The following is a 23,199-nucleotide window of genomic DNA, read 5'->3' as shown; positions in this document are numbered from 1 at the left end:
CTTAGCTAGGAGATATTTTTAGCACAACCCAACACATGAGCTTTGCAAAGATACTCAGAGTAAGATTGTGCATTCCTGCAAAAGTATAAGAGCATAAATTTGAACCCCAAGAAATGATCTGATGAGGTCACTCTAATAAACAGAATGCAACTGAAAAAATGAAAAGGGGTGAGATGAGTAAATAAGAAACCAATATCGCAAATTGTAACTATAACAGCAGAAAATGCTAAAAGTAGAAAAATAAATAACAAACGTTTATTCTGCTTGAGGTATATTGACCTGGAGTCTGCAACCAACAGTGAGAGAGCTAGCAATCTCCATGGCAATAACTTTAACTCTTTTGATGTGCAATTGATTGGAGCATTCTTTAATTGGGATTCCCAGAGTCGAGCTGTAGTGATGTCATAAAGCTGTCCAAGCAGCCAATCACATTAAAGAATTCTCACAGACAGATAGCCAGGATATGAAAAGTACTTTCATTGCAGCAGCTTATTCGGAAGCAGAGAGTGCTGAGCGAGTGATCAGCTGGGAAGGTCAGTTTCAACTTAAACTTAATTTTCCTTTTGTTTTCGGCGGACCAGGGGGCTGCTGGGTAAGTAAAAACCTATATATTTGGGCTGTTTAAAATAACTTGCCTTTCATTGCAGCAGCTTATTCGAAAGCAGAGAATGCTGAGCGAGTGATCAGCTGGGAAGGTCAGTTTCAACTTAAACTTAATTTTCCTTTTGTTTTTGGCAGACCAGGGGGCTGCTGGGTAAGTAAAAACCTATATATTTGGGCTGTTTCTGAACCCGAGACACTACACCCGTAGTGTCTCCCACCCGCCCTTCTCCTCTAACCAAAAAAAAGGACTCGGTGGTGTGTAGATAAGGTAAGGCTTTTTCTATTTCTCTTTTTTTTATCGTGAGATTGGTAAAAACTTGTTGTTCCTTTTCCATTTATCTAAGTTAAGCATAAGATTAAAAATGGCAGGAGATCTCAGACCCGTGTTATGCTCATCTTGCTCAATGTGGGAGCTCAGGGACACGGCTGATGTCCCTGACTCCTTCACGTGCAGGAAGTGTGTCCAGCTGCAGCTCTTGTTAGACAGCATGATGGCTCTGGAGCTGCGGATGGACTCACTTTGGAGCATCCGCGATGCTGAGGAGGTCGTGGACAGCACGTTTAGCGAATTGGTCACACCACAGATTAGGATTGCTGAGGGAGAAAGGGAATGGGTGACCAAAAGGCAGAGAAAGAGCAGGAAGGCAGTGCAGGTGTCCCCTGCGGTCATCTCCCTCCAAAACAGGTATACCGTTTTGGATACTGTTGAGGGAGATGGCTCACCAGGGGAAGGCAGCAGTAGCCAGGTTCATGGCACCGTGGCTGGCTCTGCTGTTCGGAAGGGCGGGAAAAAGAGTGGAAGGGCGATAGTCATAGGGGATTCGATTGTAAGGGGAGTAGATAGGCGGTTCTGTGGTCGAAAACGAGACACCCGAATGGTATGTTGCCTCCCAGGTGCACGGGTCAGGGATGTCTCAGATCGGCTGCAGAACATTCTGAAGGGGGAGGGTGAACAGCCAGTTGTCGTTGAGCACATAGGCACCAATGATATAGGTAAAAAACGGGATGAGGTCCTACAAGCAGAATTTAGGGAGTTAGGAGCCAAGTTAAAAAGTAGGACCTCAGAGGTAGTAATCTCAGGATTGCTACCAGTGCCACGTGATAGTCAGAGTAGAAATGAAAGAATAGTCAGGATGAATGCGTGGCTTGAGAGATGGTGCAGAAGGGAGGGGTTCAGATTTTTGGGACATTGGGACCAGTTCTGGGGGAGGTGGGACTATTACAAATTGGACGGTCTACACCTGGGCCGGACTGGAACCAATGTCCTTGGGGGTGCTTTTGCTAACGCTGTTGGGGAGGGTTTAAACTAATGTGGCAGGGGGATGGGAACCAAATGAGGAGGTCAGTGGACAGTAAGGAGGTAGTAACTAAAGCCTGTAAGGAACTAGATAATGAAGTCAGCGTGACTAAGGGAAAGAGTAGGAAGGGAGCAGATGATGTACGCAAAGGGACTGGCGGTCTGAGGTGCATTTGTTTTAATGCAAGAAGTGTAGTAGGTAAGGCAGATGAACTTAGGGCTTGGATTAGTACCTGGGAGTATGATGTTATTGCTATTACTGAGACTTGGTTGAGGGAAGGGCATGATTGGCAACTAAATATCCCAGGATATCGATGCTTCAGGCGGGATAGAGAGGGAGGTAAAAGGGGTGGAGGAGTTGCATTACTGGTCAAAGAGGATATCACAGCTGTGCTGAAGGAAGGCACTATGGAGGACTCGAGCAGTGAGGCAATATGGGCAGAACTCAGAAATAGGAAGGGTGCGGTAACAATGTTGGGGCTGTACTACAGGCCTCCCAACAGCGAGCGTGAGATAGAGGTACAAATATGTAAACAGATTATGGAAAGATGTAGGAGCAACAGGGTGGTGGTGATAGGAGATTTTAATTTTCCCAACATTGACTGGGATTCACTTAGTGTTAGAGGTCTAGATGGAGCAGAATTTGTAAGGAACATCCAGGAGGGTTTTCTAGAGCAGTATGTAAATAGTCCAACTCGGGAAGGGGCCATACTGGACCTGGTGTTGGGGAATGAGCCCGGCAAGGTGGTTGAAGTTTCAGTAGGGGACTACTTTGGGAATAGTGATCACAATTCTGTAAGTTTTAGAATACTCATGGACAAAGATGAGAGTGGTCCTAAAGGAAGAGTGCTAAATTGGGGGAAGGCTAACTATATCAAAATTCGGCAGGAGCTGGGGAATGTAGATTGGGAGCAGCTCTTTGAAGGTAAATCCACATTTGATATGTGGGAGGCTTTTAAAGAGAGGTTGATTAGCGTGCAGGAGAGACATGTTCCTGTGAAAATGAGGGATAGAAATGGCAAGATTAGGGAACCATGGATGACAGGTGAAATTCTGAGACTAGCAAAGAGGAAAAAGGAAGCATACATAAGGTCTAGGAGGCTGAAGAAAGACGAAGCTTTGAAAGAATATCGGGAATGTAGGACCAATCTGAAACGAGGAATTAAGAGAGCTAAAAGGGGTCATGAAATATCTTTAACAAACAGGGTTAAGGAAAATCCCAAAGCCTTTTATTCATATATAAGGAGCAAGAGGGTAACTAGAGAAAGGATTGGCCCACTCAAGGACAAAGGAGGAAAGTTAAGCGTGGAGTCGGAGAAAGTGGGTGAGATTCTAAACGAGTACTTTGCATCGGTATTCACTGAGGAGAGGGACATGACGGATGTTGAGGTTAGGGACAGATGTTTGATTACTCGAAGTCAAGTCGGCATAAGGAGGGAGGAAGTGTTGGGTTTTCTAAATGGCATTAAGGTGGACAAGTCCCCAGGTCCGGATGGGATCTATCCCCGGTTACTGAGGGAAGCGAGAGAGGAAATAGCTGGGGCCTTAACAGATATCTTTGCAGCATCCTTAAACACAGGTGAAGTCCCGGAGGACTGGAGAATTGCTAATGTTGTCCCCTTGTTTAAGAAGGGTAGCAGGGAAAATCCTGGTAATTATAGACCGGTGAGCCTGACGTCAGTGGTAGGGAAGCTGCTGGAGAAGATACTGAGGGATAGGATCTATTTCCATTTAGAAGAAAATGAGCTTATCAGTGATAGGCAACATGGTTTTGTGCAGGGAAGGTCATGTCTTACCAACTTAATAGAATTCTTTGAGGAAGTGACAAAGTTGATTGATGAGGGAAGGGCTGTAGATGTCACATACATGGACTTCAGAAAGGCATTTGATAAGGTTCCCCATGGTAGGCTGATGGAGAAAGTGAAGTCGCATGGGGTCCAGGGTGTACTAGCTAGATGGATAAAGAACTGGCTGGGCAACAGGAGACAGAGAGTAGTAGTGGAAGGGAGTTTCTCAAAATGGAGACGTGTGACCAGTGGTGTTCGACAGGGATCCGTGCTGGGACCACTGTTGTTTGTGATATACATAAATGATTTGGAGGAACGTATAGGTGATCTGATTAGCAAGTTTTCAGACAACACTAAGATTGGTGGAGTAGCAGATAGTGAAGGGGACTGTCAGAGAATACAGCAGAATATAGATAGATTGGAGAGTTGGGCAGAGAAATGGCAGATGGAGTTCAATCAGGGCAAATGCGAGGTGATGCATTTTGGAAGATTCAATTCAAGAGTGAACTATACAGTAAATGAAAAAGTCCTGGGGAAAATTGATGTACAGAGAGATTTGGGTGTTCAGGTCCATTGTTCCCTGAATGTGGCAATGCAGGTCAATAGAGTGGTCAAGAAGGCATACGGCATGCTTTCCTTCATCGGACGGGGTATTGAGTACAAGAGTTGGCAGATCATGTTACAGTTGTATAAGACTTTGGTTCGGCCACATTTGGAATACTGCGTGCAGTTCTGGTCGCCACATTACCAAAAGGATGTAGATGCTTTGGAGAGGGTGCAGAGGAGGTTCACCAGGATGTTGCCTGGTATGGAGGGCGCTAGCTATGGAGAGAGGTTGAGTAGATTAGGATTATTTTCATTAGAAAGACGGAGGTTGAGGGGGGACCTGATTGAGGTGTACAAAATCGTGAGAGGTATAGACAGGGTGGATAGCAAGAAGCTTTTTCCCAGAGTGGGGGATTCAATTACGAGGGGTCACGAGTTCAAAGTGAGAGGGGAAAAGTTTAGTGGGGATATGCGTGGAAAGTTCTTTACGCAGAGGGTGGTGGGTGCCTGGAATGCGTTGCCAGTGGAGGTGGTAGACGCGGGCACGATAGCGTCTTTTCAGATGTATCTAGACAGATACATGAATGGGCAGGAAGCAAAGAGATACAGACCCTTAGAAAATAGGCAACATGTTTAGGTAGAGGATCTGGATCGGCGCAGGCTTGGAGGGCCGAAGGGCCTGTTCCTGTGCTGTAATTTTCTTTGTTCTTCTTTGTTCTTACTAATAAGCATATCACTTTTAAAACATTTTACAGAGAGTAAAATAAAGATTGGGGTGAAGGTAGAAGCTGAAATATCATGAAAAACTTTAAAAACTTTTATTTTTGATTATTTAAAATAGCTGGTTTAAAAAATCTAGTAATTATTTATAGTGGCGACATTAAACAACATGCCACATATTTTTCAAGGCCAGATGGGCTGTTCAGCAGTAGTTATTACTCAGATCACTGTTAAAAGCCCAGTTACACCTCATTGAAAAAGATTTAACTCTATAGGGTTTCTAATAGTGATATAAGGCTGGGAAAAAGGAAAGTTCTCACACGATCAACTGATTTCACTGATTGCCAGCTTGGTTGGGAGGGGCGGGTGTGCGGTGGGGTCCCATAGCAAAGCCTGTGGTGAAGCAGTGAATGGCAGACCACAACTTTAGGACTTTCACTTAAATCTGTGCTTGTGCTAAATCCTGAATTTGTGGTCAGATTCAGAGGTGTACTGACAGCGAACGCTGACAGTTCACCGTCAAAAATCCTGCAAATTCCAGGCCAATGAGCGATATGGCATTTGCAGCTGTTATTGGTTAATCAATAAGACTGAAAGGAACAATTAACAAATGGCAACTGGAAATGTGCACTTGGGAAATTAAAACCAGATATCAGCTCAAGATTAGTTAAAGCAGTTTATTCATTAGTCAACTTGATTGTTGGTGACTGGAGCGAGTAACTAAAATCATGACCTTGTCAGGGTAGGTACACAAATCTGAGTCATTTTTACATGTATATATGGAATGTGAGATGTTGCAGCCCCTCTTCCATTAGTTGAGGGTGCTGTGCCTCAATTTCTGGCAGCACTTCCGATCTTTGGCCACTCGGTGCAGAGGGGAGAGGGTAGGTTGGAGGACCTCCTGATGATGATACTAGCCAGGACCTTGCCGAAGAGGCCAGCCCCAGGTCTAGGTTAGGCGCGGCTGGTGGAGTTGTTTGCGTCGGCTGCTTGCCTCTCTTCCGCAGTTTTGAGCTACATCCTGGTGGTCCTGAAGAAGCAGCATTCAGTGTCTGCCAATACACCTGAGGCCTTCCATGACAGTTGGGCTTTGGAGGCATTGTATAGTGGACACAGGGAATAATGTCATGATTTGATAAGTTTCCTGTTTTATTTATAATTTAGTGCTCATTGTTTGTGCCCCTTTTAAAAAGGGGACACATTTATTACATTAATTTTAGTTTCGTTCATGACATCTGGGGCAACCCATTGTTATCCTGACAGGCCAATGAGAAGAATAGGTTCACAAATCTGAATCTAGTAAATCCAAACCACACCCGCATCAGTATTTTACACATAACCATGGCGACATTTGCTACTTGACATTATTTTATCAATGAGAATAAGTATTTTGTAATTTTTTTAAGAGCTAAACAGCTATTTTAAATTCAAATGTAATTAAGTCCATTTTTTTATAAATATATACAAACATATTAGGAAATATGTCAGGATTTAATAATCATATGAACTTAAGTCACAGGTTTACTTAATTACAACAACTACATAAAGGTTTGAATGAATGTGTCAAATAGACAGTTATTACACATGAACTGTATGCATTAATGTGATTGAAATAGTAAAAACTTTGATTTAGTAATGCCAGTGGGGAGTTAACAAGGATATTTATAGTTCTGCATGATAAATAGCTCAAAGAAACACGTCTCCTACTCATTTCTCCTGAGTTCATAGAAATATATAATTGTTTATAAGTGTTAATCAAGAACCTTTTTATTACCTATCCAGAAACAGACATAATTGAGAAGGAGAATCTAGATGTTGTGACTTTAGAGGCAAGGATTGTATATTGTTTATTGTTGGAGAGTCTCTCACGCTCCGCTTCCCAAACTGAAGGACAGGCTGTCCTCAATTTGGTATTAGAAAAATGTGTTATTAATTGATTGGTAATAATTAGAAAGACTCCAGATTTTAAAGAGTGGCTTGTTTAAAATAGACATTACCATTCTGACACTCAGTAAGTAGTGGAATTTTCTGACAATCACCCTATTCCCCTCTGGATTGCAATTGTTGCTCCAGATAAGATGATGGAGAGATCAGTTAATGGAAAAGAACTGAAAGCTCTTGGGTGTTTGAATCGGGCCGCACGGTTGATTACAGGCTGGAGTCACAGTCTCCCCGGAGGATAGAGAGAGAGAGAGAGAGGCGGGGTTAGAGGAAGAGAATTAGCGTTTTGTTTAGGGATGCTCCCTGCCCATTGATTAAATGCAACACAGCACACTGATGGAGGGATCACAGGAGAGAGGTGATCAATCTGCTAACTGAATGCGTGCTTTAGGAACTGTTGAGGACATAAAAGTGCATCATTTTTTCAGTGGTGTAATCACAAGCGGTAGTACTGACAGTAAAAGTGAGGGAGAGACACCATCGTAAGGCTGGAACCCAGTCTGCAGCATGCAGAGTGAGCGGAGACAGTGCAAATGATCTGATGCTGCAGGAAAGCGCCATTGTCTGTGTCAGCAGCCGAGCCTCCGCCAGATTTCTCCATCTCCATTAAATGCATTGGGATCTGCAAAGAGGAGCCGTTTGCTCAATGGTGCTTTTTATCGCTTGTTTCCTTTTCGCCATAAAGGTAAGGGGGATGCAGCCTTTAACTGATGCATCACTTAAAAAAAAATGTCATCAATTTATCTGAGGACCGTTATTTTGTCCAAAACCAAACTGAAATTGTTTTAATTCTCTCGGTATTGTTGGTGTATTGTGTGGAATATATTACATGTGTGTGAGGAATACATATATATATATATATATATATAAAGGTTTTACTGTGCAGTTCCCTCAATGTGCTTTCACCATTAATAACAAGAACTGACACAAAAGGTCGACTTGGCGTAATACGCTTTCCAAACACAATGAAGTCACTTTATTTCCCCCCAGCTTGGTCCTGCACCCCACTTACACCCTATTGCATTAATGCCTATTTTCTGAATTAGCCATGTTTGGTAAATACTATGTAATAACGGGAGAGTTGTGATTTTTTTAAGAGAAGCTGTTTTTTATGAATTGTCTTTGACCTGTGCTGATAAATTGTAAAAGACTGTCTAAATCAATTACAATCAGATGGCTTGTTTTTTATTCTCTCTTAGCATTTTGCAAAATGAATGCATTTTTGGGGGGAAAATGGGGTCCAAGGAGCCGACAAAGATGTTGACCCTTTCGTTGCACAAGTTTAAATAGATCTGCTGCCCCAAGGGCAACACTCTGCCTTTGAAAAGTCCTATCACAGTCATTTTGTAGCCCTGTACTTTCGTGGTTGCAGGAGCTACATGGAAATTGTTCTGTGTGGCAAATGTACTTAGATTTGCATTTTGATAAATTTGACAGCAGCTATCTGAGAATAAACAGACAAAAATAGCAGCTACATTCCCACAGAAAAGAATTGGTTTATCTACAATAGCCATTGTAAATGATATAAACTTTAAAAGGTGATTCATTTGGGATACTTGAACCATATTTGTGAATATATATTTGTATGTGTATGTAGAATACACATTGCCCACACGTATACACACCATACACACACTATAAAAAATACAATGCACACACACACATATATATATCAAACACACATGTGTATGTGTAGGGTGCGGATCCAGCACCTTTCACTGTGATAGACAACAGGAAGAATCTGCCAGGTTAATTTCTGTAAATCCACATCTTGATACTTCAGGACACCCTCACACCTATGGATCAATGGTAATAAATAGATATGTAGGTTCAAGGAGCTAGATGCAGCCTGCAGGCCGTGGGCTACATTCTGGTCGAGCACAATGAAGCTGTGAAGTTTCAGTTTTCATATTATGCTCCTTCTCCCTGATGTACTAGTAAGAGCTTACACAATCTCGAATCGTGGTTAATCAAATCTAGTAATGTACACAGCTGCTTATTATTGCCTTTGATTAAAGTGACAGTGATGCTCCCATGGTACATCAGCTGGCTGAGATGGAGAGTTGCTAATCTATTCAGACTAGGTAGGTCCCAGCTTCAATCCACGATCTATAATGAGTTCTCAGTTCTCAACTAGGGTGGCATGCTAACTAGCTTCATTCACCTGAACTAAGGAGGAGGAAGTCTGATATGGTTCCCCTATCTGGGTGTTTATCAGGTTTTCCCTGCTGGAAGTGCTCAGGTATGGACCACAGATGACAACAGGTGCTCTGGTTTGGCTTAAATACACACTGCAGTTGAATAGTCTGTCAATGATCACCATGAAGGCTCTTGCATAAATGCTGGTCAGTTGTATCATGCGGAAATTTAAATGTGTTGTAATTTTTTACACCCAAATGCGCATTCCTTGTATGTAAATTTGATGTATAGTGCTCACCTAGATTTCAAGCCGATTTTGCTGAGTAAATTATGTTACGTACAAAATTCCATTTATGGTGACCATCTTTGAATGAATTTTCACATGTAATGTGCACTCACTTACAGGGAGCAGGACGGTATTAATGGGCCTGTTTTTCAGCATGAAATGGTGCATATTATATGTGGAAGAAATACTATAGTTCTAATTGAAGTAGAAATGAATTTTGCTTTGAATTATGAGTCATTGCTGGGTACAAGCAAGAGCCGTTTTTGCAGACAGTTATTGTTGCATAATGTTCCGATCAATCTCCTAAACTGGAGTGGACTGTGGGTGTACATTATTTAAATTCATATAACTTGCCTACTCAGTAAATGTGTACATTTGGCAAACTAATGCTGGAAACTCAAAAGCATTTTTTGACAGCAATAATGCAAATTGATCAAAACCGTACAGAAAAAGAACGGGCCTGATAAATGGATCTTTGCAGATCTGACTTATTGTATTCACCATGGTAGATATGACCACCTCTGAGCTTACTTGAATGTTTATATTCGAATGTATATATGCAGTGATGTGTTGTCTGTTGTTCCAATGAAGATACACTTGTTTAGTGTGATACTGACTGGAATCTTGCACCATCCTTTCAAACAATACAGTAACAACAAATTGCATTTATGTAACACCTTTTTAAGTTAGAAAATGGCCTGGAGCTTCACAGAAGAGAAATGAACCCAACAGAATGGCCTGTTTGATAGGATTTTAAAAGGACGGGATGGGGAAAGAAGTTGCAGTTTAAGGCAGAATTTTGAGATTCTGACCAAGATGGTTATAGGCTATATTAGAAGTCCAATCGATCATGGTCCAACACCTTGGTTGTGATGAGTTCAGATACATGATATTGAAGAATTTCTCACTTTTAGCACGAATCTTTTACTTTTGTAGTTCTCTTCTAATTTCCAAGGTTACTGGTACTCATATTTAAATACATTTTTCTGATTGTAATTAAATTGCCACTTAAGGAGTTGGCTCCTAATGTGGTATCATGTAATGTAGCCTTAGTGAGCCCCAATATAGCTTGGCACAATCTTTATCTGCACTACTTAAATAATGAGCGGCTTTTCAGTACAGAGGCTGGGTCAGAACGAAGTTACAGCCTATCAATCCAAGAGAACAGTGAGAATTAATTTCTGTAATTTTTCAGTGAGTTATGAACTTATGATATTAAACTGCGCCCTAACAACTGGTCTGTTTCATTTTTCTTCATGCCAAATATTGCTTGAGAAAACACTTGACCCCAAATCACCTTACTTTTAACACTTCCTTCCCACCCTGCCACCCAAGATATGATGACTGATGAAATGCTTCGAATCGCCTTGCTCCGATAATCTTTTCTAACCTCGCTGTAGAGGCAGTCGATAACAAATTAAGAAAATCACACTGCTGAAGATTAATAAAGAACCAGCACATCACGACCTGGATCAATTTTTCCTGGTGTGATCCATGTAGAATGAATTGAAGAAATATGAGAAATGATGCACAATAGTCATAAAAACCTACTTGCACACATATAGGTTTACAATAGCAAGACAAATATGTAAGAGCCATTCAGTTCATTACTTTTAAGATCATAAAGAACATAACTCCACCAGAACAAGAGGCCATTTGGCTTATGAAATTGATTTCATCCCGATTCCAAGATGGATGCACTTCCCTCCCACAGCAACTGTTTCAAGGGGCACTATGACTAGATTTTCCAACCACTGACTATAGTCAGAAATCTGGCACTTTGTTCTTTGCTCTACCTTGGTTGACAAAGATCGAACAGTTGTGTTAATCCCTCGCAAACCCTCAATTTCTTGCACCAAATATTGATCCAGCTGTAAAGATTGAGGGGCGAGCAACAACAGTAGCCCTGCTTGCTAATCAAGTCAGAATCAATTACCTTTTTTGGGAGTCTGTTCTACATGTCTGTAATTCTGTGGAGTTGGGGTGGGGGGAGTGCTGGTGGGGGGACTAGGTAATTTTCTGAACTTTGCTAGAAGCTTGTGAATTCTATCTTTGCAACTAAAACTTTTTTTTAATTTTAAGAGAAAGCAATGTTCAATGTATTTCTCAGAATACAGTAATGCAGGAAACCTTCCTTGAAAGATGAAGATTTTTACATAAAGATCTGACCCATCGAGCACGATTACTCTAAGTGTGGAAAAATTGCTTCACTTAAACTAGTTTAACTTGACTGAAAGGAACATTGCACCTTGAACATTCTCAAATATATCAAAATAACTTTTTTTCAGTCTCTCATTTGAGTTTAAAATTAATGCTGATTGGGTTAAATTAGTGTTCTCCCGCCCTCCCAAAAAAGGTATAATGATTGTGCAGCCCTAATATGCATAAAATATGATCAAAGTTGCCATCCAAATTATAATTAGGAAATAAGGCATTAGAAATTGGAGTTATTTGTGAATACTATGCCTTGGAGCTATTTAATAATCAGAGAATGGATTCATATAAAAACACCATGGGTTAGGTTTTGTCTTCAGCACATGGACAGTGATCTCCTCTGATGGATCTTGGGTTACCAACCTTCCAGAATTGTCCTGGAATGTTCAGGAATTTAAAGATTAATCTCATGGACACTGCTGTGAGCAAACCAGTAGAAAAAAACATAGGGGCATTATATATTCTTTAATTTTATTTGACACTATAATTTATTAGTTCTAATAATATTAAACATGTGTGGGGAAAAGGCTGTTTGTCTGGGCAGATCAATTGGACCAGGCAGTCATGTGATGAAACATTCAAGAATATGTTCAATTGGAGTTAACATACATAAATGGATGGATTCCCCTTTGTACCAACCACCTGATTTTCATTCCATTACCTTCAGTGCAATGAAGATCATATGGGTTTTGTAAAGGGGGTGCGACCTATCCCACAAGATTACTGCCCAGGCCGTGAAGACCAAAATCTATCTCCATGTACTCCGAGAATCACTTCAGACATTTTGAATAAAGCTTGAGATATGCTCCTGATGGCTTTTGATAGTTGCTGAAATAGGCTACATATCATTACATAGTACCCTAATTAGAAATTATTTATTTGAAATTCAGAATGGCAATGAATGGAAGTGTGGGAAAATAGAAGAAAACATTGCTCACAGTAGGATTTTGCCTTAGAAGGGAAAAAAACAGATGAAATGCCAATTAATTGCTGCATGTATTGGATATGGACATGATAGAGGTTGTATAGTACAGAGGATAAATTGAACTAGAAGGTATTGACAGATACATTTGAAGAATATTTCACACCCAAGAATATTATGTGCAAAAGACATGTTTAAAACCGGGTTTCAAGCTTAGGTTTCATGGATTTGCCAAAAAAGGCCACATTTTCGAGTGCAGATCCCTTACAGGTTTTGTCATACTCAGATTACTGAGGGGAAATATCCCCAGCTGGTAGTTGATATTTACAGAAGCCATTGAAACCTGAAGTAATGAGTGAAGCAGGGATGTATTTGCACACAATGCAAAAATAAAACCCAGACCTGGTTGGTCTAAAATAAATCAGGGATTGTAAATATTGTGGTAAATCACATGAGAAAAATAACGTCCTGTCAGTGATCAAATGTACTATTTTTAAGAAAAAACAAACATCTCTGTCAAAGCAAGGCTTTTGACAAGGTCCCACATGGCAGACTGGGCAAGTGGCAAGTTGGATCCAAAATAGCCTCAGTGGCAGGAAGCAAAGGGTAATGGTCGATGAGTGTTTTTGTGACCGGAAGGCTGTTCTGCAGGGCTCAGTATTAGGTCCCTTGCTTTTCTTAGTATATATGTCAAGGAATTAGGCTCAAAGGTGGGGTCATGTTTAAGAAGTTTACAGATGGTACAAAAATTGGCCGTGGGGTTGATATTGAAGAAGAAAGCTGTAGACTGCAGGAAGATATGAATGGACTGGTCAGGTGGGCAGAAGAATGGCAGATGGAATTCAATCCAGAGAAGTGTGAGGGAATGCATTTGGCGAGGGCAAACAAAGCAAGGGAATGCAGAATAAATGGTGGGATACTGAGAAGTGTAGAAGAACAGAGGGACCTTGTCCACAGATCCCTGAAGATGGCAGGACAGGCAATTAAGGTGGTTAGGAAGGCATACAGGATAATTTTCTTTATTAGCTGAGTCATAGAATATAAGATCTGGTGGGCTATGCTAGAACTGTATAAAACAGTAGACCAAAGCTAGAATACTGCATACAGTTCTGCTCACACATTACAGGAATGATGGGATGGCATGAGAGAGGACACAGAGGAGATATACAAGGATGTCGCCAGGAATTGAGTCTCTTAGCTACGAGGATAGATTGGGTAGGCTGGGATTGCATTTTGGAACAGAGGAGACTGAGGGGAGATTTAATTCAGGTGTATAAAATTATGAGGGGCCTAGATAGTGGATAGGAAGGACCAATTTCCCTTCATAGATCAGTAACGAGGACACATAGACTTAAAAGTAATTGGCATAACAATTAGAGGGGAGTTGAGGAGAGTTTTTTTCACCCAGAGGGTGGTGAGGGTCTGGAACTAACTGCCCAAAAGGATGGTAAATGCATAAATCCTCATTACATTTTTAAAAAGTCTTGGATTCGGCTGTGATTTTGTCTAGGTGATGAGGGTCTCAACCACCGGCAAGAGCACCGCATTGCCTCCACTGGGGAAGGATTGCCAAATCAGATGCCAATTAGGCACTTAAGTGGACAGCTATGGGCCTTCCCCAGGATCAAGGACCCTGGTGGTGGAAGTCCCGCCTGCTGAGAGCTGCTGGCCAATCAGAGGCCTGCAGCTTTTTAACTGAGCAGCGCCACTACAGAGGTGGTGGCTGCTGCCAGGAGAGCACTCATCCAAGGCCCTGGAACCAGGCCACAGGTAAGTCTCAGCAGGAGGGGTTTCACGGAGTGAGGCTGTGAGGGAGGGTAGTATAGGGGGTCAGCAGCAAGGGTAGGGGGTGGCCATCAGTGCTCCCCCCCGCCTTCCCGATGACCAGTTCCTTGTTTGGGTACTAAGTGCCTTTTAACAAGAGCTACCCGCCCCACCCTCCCCTCCCTCCCCAGACCTGGCAAGTGACCTGCATGGGTTTGTTTGGCATGCTCCCTGTGTGGCTACAGGCCCGCCCGTTGCTGGGCTATTTCTAGCAGTGGCAGGATGAAGCCTTTAATTGGGCATAATTGCTCACTTAAGGGCCTCAATTGGATGCAGGGCAGGTAGGCCGCCTCGGGCTTAATTTGGATGGAGGCTGGAAGGTGGCGGCGTCTCCCCGCCCAATTATATTCTCTTCTGGCCTCCAAACCCGACACGAGGGAGAGCATAAAATTTCCCCCGCAGTACAAGAACCTACAGGGCTACAGCCCAAGAGCTGGAAAGGGGATGAGGCAGGATAGCTCTTTTTTGGCTGGCAGAGACATAATGGGCCAAATGGCCTCCTTCAGTGCCATAAATTTTCAAGTTTTAATGTTTCTATGTTAAGTTTGCAAAGCCAAAGAACAACAATCCTTGTCAGGCGAGCAACAAATGAAAAAGAAAGTTCAGAGTGGACGAGCGCTGTGACTGAGATTGGATGAGATTCAGACAGGCGATGACCTTGAATGGACAGTCAACCTCAAGATAAACAGAGCTGTTCATTTTAAGCGAGACATAGGAATTCAGTGTAATGTCATACCACAGGCATTTACATGAAGCTATGCACTAGATTGAGAAAACCTAATGCAAACTTGGTGATGTACTCTGTGCATGCCGTCAAGCCAATCAAGAAATGTAACCTGCTGTGCAAGTAGAAAGACAAAGGTCTGGAATTCTAACTGCTGCAACAGCTAGTTCTTGGATTTCAAATGTGACAATATTTAGCATTGATCAAAATCATTGACACAGGCACTAGTAATAAATGACTCAAAGCGATGGAATGTGTGCTGAAACATTGAGAGGTTGGGGCTGCATAGTAAAATAGCGGAGCATATGCCGAAAGCCAGGTGCTCAACCGGTCAGATATGCATCAAGGCTGTGATGAGCTGGCAAGAAAATAGCATGGAGAAAATTGATGTGGTGAAATCAAAGAACTAAGCCAAAGTATTGTGAGAGTAGTCAAGCCAAACAGTAAAGGAGTAAGAATATGCCTGAACACTAAAGATTTATATAAAGCTATAGAAAAGGACCATTTTCCAATGTAGGCCGTAGAGGAATTAGTGTCATGGTTAACAAATGCCAAAGTCTTAAGCACTCTTGATGCAATTTGTGTGTACTGGCAATACAACTGGACGAAGACTCATCAGCATTGTGCGTATTTAATCGTCCTTTAGGCCAAACTGCATATTCCAGAATGCCCTCTGGATTACCTCAGCTCCAGAAAATTTTAAATGCACAATGACACAGATACAAAATGACATTCAAGGAACGGATGTTATTGTAGATGGTATACAGCTACATGGCCTAAGGTTGAAAAAAGTCCTACAGTGAGAACACATTTTGAACTAGTAAAAGTTGAGCTAGTAAAAGCTAAATTCCTGAAGGAAATAATGATGTGATGCCCCTAGTCAAGCTGTTCCAGAACAGCTACAACACTGGCATCTACCAGGCAATGTGGAAAATTGCCCAAGTATGTCCTGTGCACAAAAAGCAGGACAAATCCAAACCGGCCAGTTACCGCCCTATCAGCCTACTCCCAATCATCAGCAAAGTGATGGAAGGGGTCGTCAACAGTGCGATCAAGCAGCACTTGCTCAGCAATAACCTGCTCACCGACAGTCAGCTTGGGTTCTGCCAGGGCCACTCACCTAATGACCTCATTACAGCCTTGGTCCAAACATGTACAAAAGAGCTGAACTCCAGAGGTGAGGTGAGAGTAACTGCCCTTGACATCGCCACAGCATTTGACCAAGTATAGCATCAAGGAGCCCTAGCAAAACTGGAGTCAATGGGAATCAGAGGAAAACGCTCCAATGATTGGAGTCATACCTAGTACTAAAGAAGATGGTTGTGGTTGTTGCAGGTCAATCATCTCAGTCTCAGGACATCACTGCAGAAGTTCCTCAGAGTAGTGTCCTAGGCCCAACCATCTTCAGCTGCTTCATCAATGACCTTCCCTCCATCATAAGGTCAGAAGTGGGGATGTTCAGTGATGATTGCACAATGTTCAGCACCATTTACGACTGCTCAGATAATGAAGCAGCCCATGTGCATATGCAGCAAGACCTGGGCAACATCCAGGCTTGGGCTGGTAAGTGGCAAGTAACATTTGTGCCACACAAGTGCCAGGCAATAACCATCTCAAACAAGAGAGAATCTAACCATCTCTCCTTGACATTCAATGGCATTATCATTGCTGAATCTGCCATTAACAACACCATTGACCAGAAACTGAACTGGATCAGCCACATAAATGCTGTGTCTACAAGAGCAGGTCAGAGGCTGGGAATTCTGTGGTGAGTAACTCACTTCCTGTCTCCAGTGTGTACCATCTACAAGATACACTGCAGCAGCTCACCAAGGCTCCTTAGACAGCACCTTCCAAACCTGTGACCTCTACCACCTAGAAGAACAAGGGCAGCACATGCATGGGAACACCATCACCTGCAAGTTCTGTAAATATATTGCCCTTCCTTCACTATCGCTGGGTCAAAATCCTGCAACTCCCTTCTTAGCAGCACTATGGGTGTACCTACACCCCAAGGACTGCAGCCATTCAAAAAGGCAGCTCACCACCACCTTCTTAAAGGCAATTAGGGATGGGCAATAAATGCTGGCCTAGCCAGCGATGCTCACATCTCCCAAATGAATATAAAAATGAAAATAGAAATATCATCAGGACAAAATTGAACATGATGAGGGACACAAAGCGGGCGGTAATGCATTGGTCACCTGTTATTCACTGCACCCCATTTTCAGTTTGATTGACTTCAATAATGCGATTCCGCCTATTTTGCATTTCCCGTCTATGTGCAACTTAAACCCCTTCCCCACCACCATGTTCAGAAGGAAGGAAACACTGAATAAAATTTGAGATGTTTCTTGCCAGTTGTTCCAATGGGCTACTTATCCTTACAATGGGAGGAGTTCAACTGTGAATCTCTGCCAGAAACTAATGATTGGAGTGGGATAGTTCAAAGGGAAGACTAAGGCAGTGCCCTAACAGAGAGAATGCTCCGAACCAGGACAGGTTATTGGATCTCCAGCCTGGCAAACTGTGCAGTTTTATCTGTTTAAACTCCAAAAGCATGCAGTGTGACCTTAGAGATCCTCATGTATTGGCTGTTGTCAATCTGTGCTGATCTCTCTGATCAAAGAAGTAGAATGTGTCTCTCCAGGGAGGAAGTGTATGCTCCAAGAGAAACTCTACCTATGTGGATTTCTATACTTGATTTGCCGACTATTTTATTTGGTGATAGGTTTCTGTGTGTCAAAAACCTATCTAACCAAAAAGCTCATCATGTACAATGCCATGAGACACATGCAGTGATGCAATAAGTGATCCAATGAATGATCATCCATTGGGAATAATGGCATCTGCAAGTAAGAAAACATAGGAGATGGTGTGCCTTTAAACTGTAGCAGAGGATTGAATAATTGAACCAATCCCAGATTCGCTCCCATTTTTGAAAGGGAGCATTAGGAAGCATAATTATATTTTATTGGGCTCTCTTTTGAAGCTTTGAACAAGTGGTCCACAGATCTGATCGATCAAGTCAATCACTGAAACTACTGGCCTTTATGGCAATTACTGTTATTTGTTAATTCTGGTTATTCTTTAGGATCAGTACATTTGTTTTGAGGTGGCTCTAGTACTTTTTGACTTCACATCAGTAGCTGTGGTGTGTAAGAATACGGAACAATGAAAAATTCTGAGACTGAGATAAATGGTTTGCACACATTATATGACATGTTATCCTTATTCACAATTTAATATTAACATTTACACAAGAGTGACTACACATTAATTCACAAAATCTAGCTATGTTTTCAAAGGCTTGCTTTTACTATCACCATTGTAAATCAAAACATACCCAGAAGTTTTTGTAAACTTCATAAAATGTAGTTTTGCATATGTAAGGCAGAAAGCAACCAATCTGATTAAACAAGTCTTTCTTCAGATCATGCATGAGCAAGGTAGCAAAAGGATGTGTAGTAAATCATTTCAGAAATGATTGATACCTGAACTGTAGAGCAGTCGGGACTTGGGATGCAATTGTTCATCTGTGTATGTGAGAGAGCATTTCTTTCTGTTTCTCTCCTTGCTTCCAATGGTGCAAATATGGACATAAGTGGGTGCCACTCATTACAGCATTTAGTTGAGCAATAACTTATGCAAGGGCTACAGTTTTTAAACATGCAGAGCACTGAAGTTTACTCCAAGCAGCTATATGAGTGGAAATGTTACCAACAACCAGAAAATCACCCTTGATGATATGGAAAATCAAGAGTTTTCCATAGACTATTGAACACTTTTCATTTTTTAAGCAACTGATTTTTGCCAGATCAAAATTAAATCCACAGAAACATAAAGCTAAATTTAGAGTGTCTCTTGAGCAATTTATTCACTGTTCAGTGCACTGAGCAGGGCTGAGGCTTGTCTATGTGCACAAAACAAATGCTTACAGTTCTTAACTCTGAGAATTGATGACAAGGAATCATGACCCTGAGACCTGGTTGTATCTCGGGGTGAGAATTATAAGGGTCAAATTGTCCCTGTAACATTGAGAAAGTTAACTAAAACTAATATAACCTGCACAATTAAAGGCCAATGGTTCATTGCAATAACACAAAGGCAATATTTAATTACTACAGTATCAACATTGCTAACTCTTTGGTTATACTCCTGTTTATTTAGTAAAGGGAAAGTCTCCACACACTTGCACTGGCTTTGTATCGCTTGATGATATTGTCTATTCTATGGGCATTGGGGAAAGGTATTTTCACACCTATGGTCATTTTGTCCAGCCACATTAAGTACTTCCGTTTAAGGATATACTAATAAAATATAGAAAGTGACTCAGTGAATTCAGGCTCAAAGGTTCCATGTCTTATATAGAACGTTGCAACTCCTAGACTTCCAATGGGTTATTTTGCTGCACCTCAGAGTGTTCTTGATGTGTGTCTGATCTGTTTATAATGATGTCTGCCTGGAAGGTTGGATGTTGGAAGAGATTGTTGCACTCCATGCTTACTGCTCCCAGATAATGCTAGGAGAGGAAGATTGGCCCTGTAGTCTTTCGGCTGAGATGTTAAACTGAGACCCCATGTCAGGAAAATGTATAAGATTCTATGGCACTATTTGAAGAGGAGCAATGAGATCTCCCTCTATCCTGGCCAACATTTATCCCTCAGCTAACCTGCCAATAACCATTTAACTGGTCATTTATCTCATCGCTGCTTATGTGGCCTTGCTGTGCACAAAATCCCATTTATCTACATAGTAACAATAACTGAATTTCAAAAGTAACTCATTGATTGGGAATCCCTTTTGGATTTCAGGGGAGTGAGATAGGTGGTGTATATATGCAAGTTGTGTTCTTTTGTGCTACATGTAGCTGATTGCCTAATAATAAGTCAGTGATCACCTTGTCTCTCTATTAACCAACTGCTAATTAACAATTTTTATGAATTTACTATGGTGGATTTGTCACCTACCAGTAGGTGAATCACTGCTAAACTAATGTTGATGATTGAGTGGGTTACACAACAAGCTGCGTGGTAGGAATCCAGTCATGTTCAAGAGTCTCTGTGCTGTGAGTTCCCACCTGAGTTGTGCTATCAAGAGGACATGTGAAGGAGGGAGTGTGATAAAGCCAGAAGCTTGGGTCAAACCAGACTGCTCTTCCAGAGCCCCATTACAAGTCAGCATCATCAAGGTCCTGAGAATAGCTTGCTCCTCTCCTTAACTGAAGGCTTTGGAGAAGAAGGAATAACTGAGTGAACAAATAAGACTGCCTGATGCATGCTTTTGTACTGGCAGTGCTCTTTTGGGTGGCACAGTGGTTAGCACCGCTGCCTCACAGCTCCAGCGACCCGGGTTCAGTTCTGGATACTGCCTGTGTGGAGTTTGCAAGTTCTCCCTGTGTCTGCGTGGGTTTCCACCGGTTCTCCGGTTTCCTCCCACCTCCAAAGACTTGCAGGTTGATGGGTAAATTGACCATTGTAAATTACCCCTAGTGTAGGTAGGTGGTAGGAGAATGGTGAGGTTAATGTAGGATTAGTATTAATGGGTAGTTGTTGGTCGGCACAGACTCGGTGGGCCGAAGGGCCTGTTTCAGTGCTGTATCTCTAAATAATTAACTAAAAGTGACCCCTTTCCTTTTAGGTGTAGTTATCTCAATCCCTCTGACCGATTGCAATCCCAGTATCTGAAAGAGAATATCTAATTTGCACTGTGCTGCACTATGTGTGTGTTAAGCAAAGCATTCGTTGTGATAGTTAAATAACAATGTTTTTTGTTTTGACTAATGAATCTTCTGACCAATTATTCTGTTTTAGATGATGTTGGCTGAAGACGCAATGTTGGTTCAGATACAGAATACGCTCAATCGTCACATAGTGCTATGGAATCTTTTACATGCCCCTAAACAGGCACACTTGGTTTAATAACTTATCTAAAAAATAGCACCTTCTAACAATACAGCGCTCCATCCATACTTCACAGAAGTATCAACCTCAATTATGTGCTCAAGCCATATAGTGGGGACTTGAGCTTTTGACTCTTGGGCAAGCAGATATGGCTTATTATATTTCTGGGACTGAGTTTACTCCAAACTCCTAGTGTATCTCTGGAAGGTTATGTGAGCATTCATAACAGTCAAGTACTTAGTACAATGTGGAGGCATCACACATCACACTACCACAGCAAGATCATTTCTACTGTGGCCCGAGAAACCACCTGTACTGGAAGAACCCATTGTCAACACCATATCACCAAAACAATATGTTTGCGTAACTCACTAATTTTTATTTCTTGTTTTAAAGACACAGCATTTTTCTTGCCTTTTGTTAAATTAATACAAGCCTATGAACAGAAATATGTGTGCTAATAGATCAGTTTTATTATGAACTTAATTAAACCTCTCCACGTTTTGACAGTCTCTATCTATCTCAATATTTATGCTACTTGATATGGGGATTTTTATGGTTAAACTTGAGCTAATGTTATGAGATGTTTACAAGTTGAAGCATCTATTAAAATGCACAAAGCATTGACTCCTAAAGGCAATGAAGGCAGAGTGCATTTAAAATCAATCCAATCTCCCTCTGGAAACTAATTGCTGCTATTATATTTGGGAGTAGTACGATATCCCTTTCACTTTGTGCCCAACTTGAGATATTGAACAGAATGAAAAGACTGTAATTTGTGCAAGATATGTTGATTATATCTAATTTTATATTTCTGTTGGTTTACTGCCTGGAGAAAGTTCTTTAAATCATTCATGGCCTATAGGAAGGATCTATAACAGGATGTCTTTTTTTAAAACAGTACAAATTTTAATTTGGGATCAGTCATGCTGCATTAAACAAACCTCAGTGTATGTTGGGTTGTCTTGTTAAATATTAAATACATTCTATGAATTGCAGGTGTTCATAAATTATTGAACATCATACATGAGTGCGCTATGATGCATTATTTAACAGCATTTGGATTGTGGAATTAATTTCAAATGAGTCAGTCAGTGTAGGGCTGCAAATTTATGGAAGAATGATTGAAAATAATAAGGGTCTGAAATCTTAGTTTAGACTCACAAAGGACAAAACTGTTTAGACCCTCATGCTAATGAGGGCGAATTGTAACTATGCTCTTAATTTATGAAAGTATGTGCCCAATAAATTCTCAGGTTAATTCCAGTATTCTGTCAGAATTAAGTGACTTACTTGAATAGATACTAGCTGCATTTAATATACTTTGACATTGCCTTTTTAAAATATTGAATACCATGGGCTGTATTTTATGAGTAGAATGCGGCAGCGCGCTCTGATCACATCTGTCTTCCCACGCAGATGCGCCGTCGTTGAGCTCTTGTGATACTTTGCGTGGGGGCTCATTTAAATGGAGGGTGTGGAGCGGCCACCCCCAATGATATAGCAGCCGCTCCATCCCGCACAGGCGCCGGCGCCATTTTTAAAGGGCATCAAGCCCTTAGAAGAAATTTGAATTTTTGAAGTAATATTATGGTGAATTGTGTTTTAAAAAAATTAAATGAAAGCTGGAGGCCCTTTCCCACCCACCCACCCCTCCCCCCAATGTTTGCTTTTGGGGCTCTATCATCAAAAGTAACTTGATACCCAACCTGAACTTTCCACCCCAACTTTGTAACATTTGTCCTTCAACCCCTTCCCACCATCCCCACAGCCAATACAAAGTGTTTTCCCCACTTCCCCCCCCCCCCACCCCCCTCCCAACCCCTGCACTGATAATTTCACTCCTGCCCCCTCCCCAGTGTCATGCTTCGGAACTCTGAACAGCGTTCCAAAGGCGCGGGAGTTCCGGCTGGAATATCGGCTTGGATCGGCTGTTGCTACCCGATAAGTAATTCTTTAATTTTACTATAATCTGCCTATGTAAATGAAGGTTGGTGGCACGGGGAGGGGGTGGGTGGTATCTGTACCGAGGCCTTGCCGCCACCGGTAAAATGCAGCGGAGTTTTCCCGGCGTCAGGGGTCATGGCGGGCCTCTCCCTGTAAGGATTCTGCGGGCCCATCTGCCACAACCCCTGAGGGCTAGTAAAATTCAGCCCCACGTGTGTGGACCAGAAAGTGCTTTATTCCCAGTGTTCTGTGCACCAATTTTAGTCATCATCTATAGATATCCTTTCATTACTACCACTGTCCTCTCTAGTCTCCATTTACTGCTCTCATGCCTCTCATTGCCACC

The 23,199-nt window shown here is 41.8% G+C and overlaps 2 protein-coding genes across 3 annotated transcripts in view; one reads left to right on the top strand and one right to left on the bottom strand.

The window, feature by feature from the left end:
* The window catches only part of rerg (RAS-like, estrogen-regulated, growth inhibitor), a 203,691-nt gene that overhangs the window by 132,887 nt on the left and 47,605 nt on the right, over positions 1-23,199 (bottom strand). The gene's annotated exons all lie outside the window — the stretch shown is intronic.
* The window catches only part of ptpro (protein tyrosine phosphatase receptor type O), a 178,655-nt gene continuing 162,667 nt past the window's right edge, over positions 7,212-23,199 (top strand). Inside the window, exon 1 of one of the 2 annotated variants that reach the window (XM_068058984.1) lies at positions 7,212-7,579. In XM_068058984.1, coding sequence (XP_067915085.1) covers positions 7,505-7,579 — 75 coding nt within the window. In that variant the 5' untranslated portion in view covers positions 7,212-7,504. The remainder of the gene's footprint in view (positions 7,580-23,199) is intronic. The other variant, XM_068058985.1, reaches the window with a different exon arrangement.

Source organism: Heterodontus francisci, chromosome 27, assembly GCF_036365525.1.
Source record: "Heterodontus francisci isolate sHetFra1 chromosome 27, sHetFra1.hap1, whole genome shotgun sequence".
In the NCBI taxonomy this organism is placed as follows: Eukaryota; Metazoa; Chordata; class Chondrichthyes; order Heterodontiformes; family Heterodontidae; genus Heterodontus; species Heterodontus francisci.
The sequence above is the reverse complement of the archived record's forward strand: the minus strand, read 5'-3'. Positions and strand labels throughout refer to the sequence as shown.